Source organism: Lactuca sativa, chromosome 5 (genome assembly GCF_002870075.4).
Source record: "Lactuca sativa cultivar Salinas chromosome 5, Lsat_Salinas_v11, whole genome shotgun sequence".
Classification (NCBI taxonomy): domain Eukaryota; kingdom Viridiplantae; phylum Streptophyta; class Magnoliopsida; order Asterales; family Asteraceae; genus Lactuca; species Lactuca sativa.
Genome location: NC_056627.2, coordinates 122,380,874 through 122,393,179, shown reverse-complemented (window position 1 = coordinate 122,393,179; position 12,306 = coordinate 122,380,874). Strand labels below are relative to the sequence as shown.

The 12,306-nt window shown below is 32.3% G+C and overlaps 1 protein-coding gene across 1 annotated transcript; it reads left to right on the top strand.

The window, feature by feature from the left end:
• The first annotated feature begins 8,129 nt into the window (after nt 1–8,129).
• Nucleotides 8,130–9,046, top strand: LOC111882441 (abscisic acid receptor PYL2). The gene has a single exon (XM_023878808.2). The coding sequence runs from the start codon at nt 8,237–8,239 to the stop codon at nt 8,795–8,797; it is 561 nt and encodes a 186-aa protein (XP_023734576.1). The 5' UTR covers nt 8,130–8,236; the 3' UTR covers nt 8,798–9,046.
• Nucleotides 9,047–12,306: the final 3,260 nt, after the last annotated feature.

Sequence of the window (12,306 nt, the reverse complement as noted above, 5' to 3'; positions counted from 1 at the left end):
AATTGTTTCAATCTATACACAGATTTATTTAATTTTACCAAATATACTTCACGAGAATTAGAAGTTTGTGCTTCTGGCACCTTAAACCCTTCTGTGATTTTCATATAAATATCATTTTCAACTGAACCATATAAATAAGCGGTAAATACATCCATTAGACACATCAAGTTTTGCATATGTTGTTAAACTTATAAAATAACCGAATGTAATTGCATCAACTACCGGAGAATACATTACTTCATAATCGGGCCTTTGGGTAAAACCTTGTGCAACAAGTATTGCTTTTTATCTCACAACTTCATTTTTCTCGTTTCTTTTGCGCACAAATACTCATTCGTGTCCCATTATTCTTACTCTGTTTGGTGTACGGACTACAGGTCCAATAACTTGTCGTTGAGTAGGAGAATTAAGCTCTTTATTTATTTCATCTTTCCATTTTGGCCAATATTTTCTATTCATACATTTCTCAATAGATTTAGGTTCAAGATCCTCATTTTCTTTATAATCGCGTGCGGAACATGATATGAAAAATTATCGTCGACTTCTGTCTTATGTTGGTTCCGTCTTATTCCTGTCATAACATAATTTATTGAGATCTCATCATTTTCATTTTTTTCCAGGTACCTTATATTCTTTTGTTATGTCATTGGGCTCTTCTAGAGCTTCATTCATCTTTTCAAGAGATTTTGTTTTCTCTTTTGGACCATCAATTGTATTTCCTCCATGTCATTTTCGAGGATTTTTATCTTTGGAACCGGCTGATCTTCCACGCTTCATGCGTGCCTAAGATTCATTTGCAGTTGTATTTGTTTTTTTCTAGGATATCAATTCTAATTGGAGTATGCATAGCTGGTACATGAGACTTTGTTACTTACTTAGGGTCAGTAAATGCTTCTGGCAATTGATTTGTTACATTTTGTAAAGGAATTATCTTTTTTATTTCAAGTTCACATTGACTTGAACGAGGATTTAAAACTGGAAGTGATAATTCATTTCAAGAGATTTTATTTTCCAGCTTCTTTATTTCTCCCCCTAATGTTGGAAAATATGATCCATCAAAATAATAATCATCACATATAGCTATAAATAAATCTCCAGTTGATGATTTTAAATATTTTACTATAGATGGAGATTCATATCTAACATAAATTCTCACTCTTCTTGAGGACCCATTTTTGTGAAGTGAGGTGGAGTAATGGGTACATAAATTGTACATCCAAACATCCTTGGATGGTAAATATTTGGTTCCCGACCGCAAACCAATTGAATAGAGGAGAACTCATGATAACTAGTTGGCATTATGCATATAAGTGATGTTGCATGTAAAATTTCATGCCCTTATGTTGATTAGGAAGTTTATAATGCATTAGTAATGGTCTTGAAATTAATTAAAGGTGTTTGATTAATTAATCAATTAGACCATTTTACGTACGAACATGTGTAACAGGATGTTCAATCCAATCGACATGCAATAATCGTTAATAGCTTGCAATGAAAATTTTGCAGCATTGTGAAGTTGAATTATCTTAATTGGGTAATCGTGGAAATGTGCCCTTGGGCTGATTATTTATGCAAGTAATATTGCAAAAACCAAATTACAGCTAGACAACAAGCACACATGTGACCATCTAGTTAATTGATCAATTAAAACCATAAAATATCTAAATAGTCCACATGGTGTTGGATGAATTAGTCCATATATATCCTCTTGAATTCTTTGTAAGAAACTAAGACTTTCATACCCAACTTTTTAAAATGATGGACTGGAAATTAATTTTCCTTGAGAGCATGCAACACAAGACAATTCATTATCTTGAAAAATCTTCTGGTTTTTCAAGGAATGACCACTTGAAGTTTCATTTATTCTACATACCATAATTGATCCGAGATGGCCCAACCGGTCATGCCGAACTTTGAAGGTATTATCATACCTTTTTTTATTTTCAATAGCATGAGATTCAATCATTCTAATATTTGTATAATACAATCCGGAGGACAATACAAGTAATTTCTCCAAAAGAGTTTTCTTACCCGATATCATTTTGTGATGTTGAGATAATTTTTATTACCATCATTAGTTGTTTCAATATGATATCCGTTAGACCGAATATCCTTAAAACTTAATAAATTTATTGATGATTTTAATGAAAATAATGCATCACCAATTGTAATTATTGTCACTTGTGGTAATACTATATTCGCTCTTCCGGAGCCTTCAATCTTGGTGATTTAGACGAAAATAATGCATCACTAATTTGTAATTAGTGTCCCTTATTGTAATATTATATTTGCTCTTCCGGAGCCTTCAATCATTTTTGCATTACTTGTTATTATATTAACATTTGCTTCTCTAATTGATAAGTAAGCAAAATACTTTTCATTATTAAAAATGCTATGTGTTATTGCATTGTCTGCAAGAAATATATCTTAATTATTTCTTTTTGCGAATATCCATGTTTTTTTAATAAATAAGTAAAATATAAGAAACATTCGACTTAGAGAAATAAATTCATATTTTATTAATTTGGGAAGATTGTGACGACATCATTTCTCATAAAACGAATATAACATAAAAACATAATAAATGTCATGAAACAAAACTACACATTATTCTGATCAATCACCATCCATATCACCACTTGTCCCTTCTGGGTAGACAAGAAAATCGGCAACATCCAAATGTGTCATTTCTGGTTTATCTTCATGAATATCACTTTGAATAAAATTTGTTTTGATATTTTATTTTTCTTTAGATTTTAGATAAGTTTGATAAAGATCAACAAAATGCTTTGGTAAGCGGCATGTACAAGACCAATGATCTATCATTCCACATCAGTGACAAACATTTTCAACTTTCTTTCTTTTATGCCTTCACCACTTTATCATTAGGATGTAGATTTTTGCTATTTTCCAACTTCTGGTGGTTACTTATAATCTTGTTATTTTTATGATAATTATAATAACCTCCACGACCTCGGTTAGACCCATGACTATTATGATTATATGATGTTGCATTCACTTCAGGGAATGCACTAGAACCGGTCAGGATTGATTGGTGATTTTTCATCAATAAATTTTTTTTGTTTAGCCACAATAAGACATGATATTAATTTATATTTATTTTAAATCTTTCTCATGATATTGCTACTGCAAGAGCATGTTAGTAATATGAAAAGTAGAGAAAGTTTTCTCTAGCATGGTTTTCCATAATGAAAATAGAAATCAAAATAAAGACTTGTATGTTAAGGAATTGTTAGTTCAGAAATTCCATAAAATAAGTTGTAAGCATTGTACATGTAAAATTATAAAAAATACATACCTGAAAATGACAAATAACAATAAGGAGTTAGAGCTCTATGGTAGAGTCGTGCTGATAACGTGTTATAACATATGATCAAATAACAAGATAAATTATAAAGTAAAGAAAGACATGAGAGTAGAGAGAACTTTTATTCCAATACGTGTGATGAAATCATCAAACTTTACAATACATAATATTCACTATTTATACTAAACAAAGAAGATGAAAAATCATGTATGATATGAATGCACACTATAGTGGTGCATAACTACACTCATAAAACTCATAATAATGTTTGCTATAATGTTCACTAATTATGGAGAGTAATGGGGGATATAGAGAATCCAATAGTCATTCACTAAATAATAATTAATAACATTTTTCATATTATAAATAAAAAATAAAAATATCTCAGATACTATAGGAACCAACTGCTATTATATTATGTTTGGTTATTAAGGATTATAAAGTTTAGCTTAGATAAAATGGATATATAAATATTTCAATTAACTTATAGATTATATAATTTTTTATAACGTAATTATATTTCAATACTATCTTAGTCGACAATATATTTGTCATTCATTAACACCAACAAGGGCATTTATGTATTTTTACTATCTTATGCTTTCTAAACAAAAAAAATAAAAAATAATAAAAAGTTAAATTTCAAAACATTGCACATACATTCTGTTTCACACAAATTGAAAGTATATTTTGCATATCTAATGTATTATTAAAAACCAACTATGAACTCAAATAAACAAGATTAAATTTTTATAATATGAAAGCAAAAGTGTATATAAGTAATGAGCTTTTTGAATCGTGCATTTGGATGATTAATTATTACATATTTATCACAAAATAGTTATTTTATTTAGTAATAACTATTATTATTTTATTTAAATAAAGTATTACATAATGAGATTATTAGTTATACGCACTGTCTAGATTTTATGGATCTACTATTTAAATTAAATTCACCGTCCCTGATAAAGTATTTGGTTTTGGTTAAATATTTTAAACAAAGTATGCAATTCCAAGTTAATATATTTTTTAATACAATTGTACGTATTATCATAAAAACGATCTACTTAAAGAATTATTTATGGATACAAAACAAAAATAACTACTATATTATATAATATACAATAAAATAACTAAATTAACAAAACGTCAAAAATCACTTAATTTTATGTTAGTCCATTTTAATCAAATTAAACCAAAATTTTGTTGATTTGTAAAATGACTGATAATATTCCTGATGAAATGATTTGAAAATAAAAATTAAACAATAGTAAACTAATAAAAGATAAAACGACATATTTTTTTGCTAAAAATCATGTTATTCCATGGTTTGCTAAAAATCAACTACTAATAACAACTGTATTCAAAAAATTAAAATATAATTAAATTCAAATTTAAATATAAGATCCTAGATATGCTAAGATACATGATCATGTTATTCCATGGTTTGGTGTACAAGACAACATATTTTTGTTTTTAGCTAAAACCATGTAGTTTAAAAAACAACAACATACTTTTATTTTAACCTAAATAACAATGTTCGTCTAAAGTAAACTATACACATAAAGAATATAACTTGATGAATGCCCATTGAAACTAATTTTCGACCTAAAATTAATTGTCGGAAGGAAATAAATCGCCACCGTCTCATCGTACGGGTACACCACTAGTGTATATATATATATATATATATATATATATATATATATATATATATATATATATATATATAAACATGTATTTTATAAAAAAGAAATATAGCAACACCTATTACATAACAAATGTGTTTGGATACAAACACATTTTTATAAAAAAAAATATATATATACAAACACTTATTTTCGTAAAAATATATACAAACACGCTTTTATAAATATATATATATATATATATATATATATATATATATATATATATATATATATATATAAACACTTATTTTTTAGTAAACATATTTGTATATATTTATGTATTTATATGCGCAAAAATATGTGTTTTATTTTTAAACGTGGTTGTATATATTTCTATAAAACACATGTTTGTATATATTTTTTTTTATAAAAAATGTGTTTATATACAAATATATTTATTATAAAATAGATGTTTATAAAAAATGTAAGCAAATATGTTTTTATAAAAAATATACATACAAAAATGAATTTATATATATTTATGCACTTAATAAATACATAAAGATGTAAAGAATGTTTTTTATGTGAAAATATATTTTTTTGTATAAATGTGATTTTGAAAAAAAAAAGATGTAATAATACATATTCGAAACAAAATTTTGAAAAAAAAAAGATGTAAAAAAGCTAAATTTAGGATGAATTTGCAACAATTTTTTTATATCTAGGCTAAAAGTGTAAATTTTGGACCAAATTTGTGATAAAATTGAAAATATGGGCAAAAAGTATAATTTTTGGACAATTTGTAATAATATTTAAAATTTAGGCCAAAAGTGTAATTTTTGAAAATTGAATAACCTGTTGACCAGATGAAAAGGTCAAAATAATACATTTTCCGGTATTTAATTGATTAAAAAAAAGATAAAGACTAAATTGATTATAAAATCTATAACATAAAGACTTTTCAGTATATTTAACTCACAACATTATTTAATTACCAACTGGGATGTGATTTCATTGTCAAATCAATTTTATATCTTATATTTTATATTGAATAAAAAAAATTAAAAATTTATCGTTTTATCTAGACTAAAATTAATGTGTTACAAAAATATCGCTCCCTTTAAATAATCGAGCATTTAAGAGATATTGGTGTAGATTATGACAGCGGTATAAGGTGTGCTCTCCCTTCTTAAGTCATCCGGTATGGAAGCATTTTCTACACGTGAAATCCAAGTTGACGCACTTGAGGACGCACGAACACCATCCCCAAGCCGCGTAAGCGTGTTGTGGCATGATTCTTCTCACCGACTTTCATAACTTACACATTATTAAATGGTGTGAAATGAAGAGATTGAAGCTTTAAGCGTTATATATGGCCGTTTTTCATAAAACGGGTCAAGGAGACCATTTCAGAAAACGGGTCATGAGGACATTCAAACACGAACATTCAATTTTCTTTTTAATTAAAATTACAATTATGGCCTGAAATTAGGGTTGAAAGTGGGTCCAAACCCGGACCGGATGGACCCGGACCCGGACCCGGAAAATCCAGAACTGGTTAACGGGATTTTATAGAACCGAAAACCGGACCGGTATATAGGAACCGGTTCCGATTTGGTTCCGGGTATGGTTCCGGGTAAAGTGGGTCTAGAACCGGAAAACCCGGAAATATCAAAGTGGGTAGGTTGGAACCGGACAAAGTGGGTTTAGAACCGGAAAAACCGGAATTTTTTGGTAATTACTTACTACTTAGTGGGTTGAACTTTGACAATTTTCATATTGATATCCCGACTTTGGGGACTGTAACTCATTGAATACGAAACCAAAATTAACAAAATTATAGTCTAAAATCATGTACAAACTCTAAAATACACTCTAGAAAAACCCGCATGTCAATCCGACTTTAAAAGAATAAGATATGCTTGTGTTAATATTTTCGCATAATACAAAGTACAAAACCAAATAACTGAAAAGTTGAAAATTTTCAGTTTTGATATCCCGACTTCGGAGGACTGTAAATCATTGAATGTTAAACCAAAAATAACAAAATTATAGTCTAAACTCATGTACAAACTGTAAACTAGAAGTTGGAAAAAACCAAATGTCAATCCGACTTCAAAGGAATTAGATATGCATGTTTTAAAACTCTTACCGAATACAAAAAAACTGAAAAACTAAAAACTTTCAGCTTTGATATCTCGACTTTGGAGGACTGTAAGTCAATGAATATAAAACTAAAAATGACAACTTTATAGTCTAAAATCATGTACAAACTCTAAACTACATGTTGGAAAAAACCGTATGTCAATTGGAGTTGAAACGAATAAGATATGCATCTTTTAAACGTTTCAAAAAAAACCGGTTCCGGCCCTAAAAGTGGTTTCGGTTCCAAAAACCGGTTTCAGTTTTTAGACTCGGTTTACCCGGACCCGTTGACCCAAACCCGGATTACCCGGAACCCGGATAAAGCAAAATTTTAAACTCAGAACCGGACCCAGTTCTACATATTTCGGTTCTAACGGTTCCGGTTCCGGTTCGGTTTTCCGGTTCTAAATCTCATCCCTACCTGAAAGTATGTTTTTAAATTTTATTCCCTTCTACTTATCTTAAAATTAAATTAAACCCTCATATATATATATATATATATATATATATATATATATATATATATATATATATATATATATATATATATATATATATATAATTTTAAAAATTAATTAAATGTTATTTAATTTTGTAAATTATGTTTTTATTTAATATAATGTCAAAATAAATAAATAATATAGGGTGGTACTGATTTCCAATGGCTAGTAAACATATAACGAAGATAACGTGATGTATAGGTGACATCACTTTTCTTATAAACATCTTGTGACCATATCTCATAGCCTTAAACTTGAGGATTCAAGATAATTGAATTTAGGAATAGTTTAGGATTATATTATATTTGTCGTTAAAAAAAATAATTAAAATTCGCTAATATAAATGATTGTTATATATACGTTTTTCATATCACATTATTTTTCTTTTTACCATACATACTTCAGTTTGATGGTAAATTTTGTGCATTTAAAAAGCAAGCACACGTCCACCTCCATTGTTGTCCATAGCCTTTTCTCCACTCCTTTTTAGAACTCACAAGAACTCCATTACCAACCTTGCTTTTTGTACCCACACGACCCTTTCCTCATGATCTTCTTTTGCATTCAAAACGTTGATGATTAATGACATCCATTGAAAATCAAGGCTTAAATTTATCACTTTCCCTCTGAAAATGGAACGAAGTTCAATTCCACAAGGACTCACTCCCGATGAATACTCTGAGCTTCAACTCTTAATCAATGCATACCACATGTTCGACAAAATACCAAACACATGCACCTCCCTCATCACCCAGCGCATCGACGCTCCTAGCGACGTAGTTTGGCCGCTGGTGCGCCGTTTTGACAACCCACAGAGATACAAACATTTCATCAAGAGCTGCAACATGTTTGGCGATGGTGGTGTTGGCAGCATGCGCGAGGTGACTGTCATCTCCGGCCTTCCTGCCTCCACCAGCACCGAGAGACTTGAGATTCTGGATGACGAGAAGCATATTTTGAGTTTCAGAGTAGTAGGTGGTGAGCATCGATTGAATAACTATCTTTCTGTTACTTCTGTTAATGAATTCAAGAAAGACGAAAAGGTTTACACCATTGTTTTGGAATCATACATCGTCGATATACCTGCGGGGAACACAGTCGAGGATACAAAAATGTTCACAGATACTGTTGTCAAATTAAATCTCCAGAAGTTGGGTCTTGTCGCGATTTCATCTCTGCATGGAAATGAATGATTATGTTTGGTATAGCCGGTGACGATGGGGGCAGTGCATGTGTGATTATTATGAAACACGGCAAATAAAAAATAAAATATATGAACATTTTTATGGGGGATTGCATCTTCAGTTACTTGTGTTTTTTTCTTTTTTTCGTTGAGGGCATGTAATTTCAAATAAATGTGGGGCTAGCATTTTGTACTTGTTTAGTTACTTGTATCGAGTTGATGAATGTATGGACAAAATTGCAAGAATTGTTACTTGTTATGTCAAAACTAGCAAGTTTGGTCCAAAAAAGTTTGAGCTCGTAAAGGTGGTCCAATAATTTGTTTTTTTGTTGCGAGTTTGGTCCAATGGCTTAACAGCCGTTACCATGCTCCCGTTAATTTCCACATGCCCCCCTCCTCACGTGAGGATATTTTAGTCCATTCAATAGAGGTGAGCAAAAACCGTACCGCAACTAAAATTAACCGTAAAAACCGCATAAACCGCAACCGAAAAACCGCAACCGCAATAAAAACCAATGGTGAGGTTTTCTGTTTTTCAAAAACCGCGAATTTGCGGTGCGGTTATTAGTTTCCAAAAACCACCAAAAAACCGCACCGCACCACATATATTATTTACAATTTTTTTTATCAATTATTAGTTTATTAAATATTAAAAATAAGACAAATTTCATGAATGAAAGACGGATAAAATACTAAAAGACAAAAGTGTTGGTTTTTTCTTATGTTTAACTTTGAAAAAAAGATGAAATTAGACAATTTTAAGATATTTATTGTTAATTACTATTGATTTGATGTTTTTAAGATATTAGCTGTTTGTGGTTTAAGTTAAATAGTTAATTGTCTTATACTTTATGGTTTTTATTATTATTACAAGTAATATGTTTGAACTCTTAAAACTATTTGAGCTTTAAATTGTGGTTAAAAACCACACAAAATAACCGCACAAAATCCATGCGGTTAATAACCGCAATACAAAAAAACAAAACCGCACCGCAAAAATAACCGTCTAACCACACTGCAAAAATAACCACACCATGCGGTTTTGAAAATGGATTAACCGCATTTGCGGTTAGTGGTGAGATTTTGGCTAATAACCGCACCGAACCGCACCGCACTCACCCCTACCATTCATGTATTCTCCCTTATTATTTTATTATTATTCAGTCCGTAAAGAGACTACAACATCTCTATTCTCGTCTCCAACAACAAACCCTAACGCTCACTCCCAACTATGATTTCATTGTTGCTAGCAATAATGGTGATGTGCTTCTGTAGAGACTTGGCCATAATTCGAACATCGTGGACAGATCGCAACCCCGGGCGCCGATTTTGGGGATGTCCTGAGCCGGTATGTAAGTTGCAATTATCGATTTTTGACCTTTAGTCCAAATCATCTAATGTTTCTTTCTTCTCTTTTTCAAGAATTCAACATGTGGATTTATTGGGTGGTATGATGAACTCATGTGTGCTCATAACAAAGCTATAATACCAGGGCTGCTTAGGACAATCAATAAGCTGTGAAAAGCATTGGAGGATATCAAAGAACAAGCAACTAAGCATGAAAAAGCAGTGCAAAAGATCAAAGAACAAACAACTACGTTGAAGTATTACCTAGTTTATAGTTAGACCTTTTTTGTTATTGTGTTGGTGTTTATGTTGTAAGTTAAAAAATGTTAGGGTTATCTTTTTAGAATTTTAGGGTTATATGCAAGGTAATGTGACTAGTTTGGTTGTTTTTTGTCAAAAAATGGGAAATGATGGGAAATGTAACTGGTTTAGGTAGTTTTTTTGCAAATGTAGAACCTTGTTGTAATGCAAATTAATGGTAATGAAAAATCGGTATGTACCGACCAATTATGCATTTGTTCATGTACATAACCTTGTAAAGAAAAAATAGAATGCATCTAATTTGTAAACAACTAGACACAAAAGCATACTAAAGACATAATAGATATTACCATGTTCAAAATACATGTCACCTAGTCAATTGAAAACACAAGTACTGCAACAAAAGACATCCTAACATATAGGAGTCAACCAACAATTTATTCGACCAGTTGCAGGGAGCATCTTGGTTCTCCAAGATTGATTTGAGATCTGGATATCATCAGATGAGAGTTTGCGAGGAGGATACCCATAAGACGTCTTCAGAACTCGTTGTGGGCATTATGAGTTTGTGGTGATGCCTTTCGGGCTCACCAACGCACCGACAACATTCATGGATCTCATGAACCGGGTGTGCAGGCCCATGTTGGATTGATCGGTGATTGTGTTCATCGACGATATTCTGGTGTACTCGAGGTCCAGAGAGCAGCACGAAGAGCATCTGCAAGAGATTCTTGGAGTATTGAGGGCTGAGAGGCTTTATGCCAAATTCTCCAAGTGTGATTTTTGGTTACGAGAGGTCTAGTTCCTGGGACATCTCATTAATCAAAATGGGATATTAGTCGACCCGACCAAGACTGAGGCAGTTATGAGATGGGAGGTGTCGAGATCCTTGTCCGAGATTAGGAGTTTTCTGGGTTTAGCCGGCTACTATCGGAGATTTATCAGATATTTCTCCAAGATTGTTGTTCCTCTTACCTGATTGACCGGGAAAGGTGTTACTTTTGCCTGGGGGCCCGAGCAGCAGGCCTCATTTGAGACTCTTCGCCAGAGATTGTGCGAAGCTCCAATGTTATCCCTTCCCGAGGAAGTGGAGGACTTTGTAGTTTATTATGATGCATTTATTTCAGGGTTGGGTGCGGTGTTGATGAAGAGGGGGAATGTGATAGCATATGCATTGAGGCAGTTGAAGCCTCATGAGACGAGGTATCCCACCCACAATTTGGAGCTGGGGGCGGTGGTGGTCGTCCTCAAGATCTGGCGCCACTATTTGTATGGAGTCTGGTGCACCATATACACGGACCATAAGAGTCTGAAGTACCTCATGGATCAGCCCAACCTAAATATGAGACAAAGGAGGTGGTTGGATGTAGTGAAAGACTATGACTACGAGATCTTATATCACCCATGCAAGGCTAATGTGGTAGTCGATGCCTTGAGCCGTAGAGTAGAGAGTGCTCCAATTTGAGACGTGTGTATAAGGATGACGGTGATGACTCCAGTCCTAGATACCATCCGAGAGGCTCAGGTAGAGGCCAGAGAACCTTAAGAGGGAGCGAGTGATCATACATGTTTCTGAGTTTGAGACGGATAGTCAGGGGATTATGACTTTCCGTGGGCGGATTTGGGTGCCCTATACAGGTGGACCTCAACGCATACTGATGGAGGAGGCACATAGATCAAGATTCTTGATCCATCCAGGAGCCACTAATATGTATTTGGATTTGAAGAGAGATTACTGGTGGCCCTGTATGAATAGGGATGTGGTATGGGTAGTTGAGAGGTGCTTGACCTGTCGTCGGGTTAAGGCAGAGCACCAACATCCACATGGCCCGTTACAGCCTCTAGAGATTCCCCAGTGGAAGTGGGAGCAGATTTCCATGGATTTTATCACCAAATTACCGAGAACCGCAC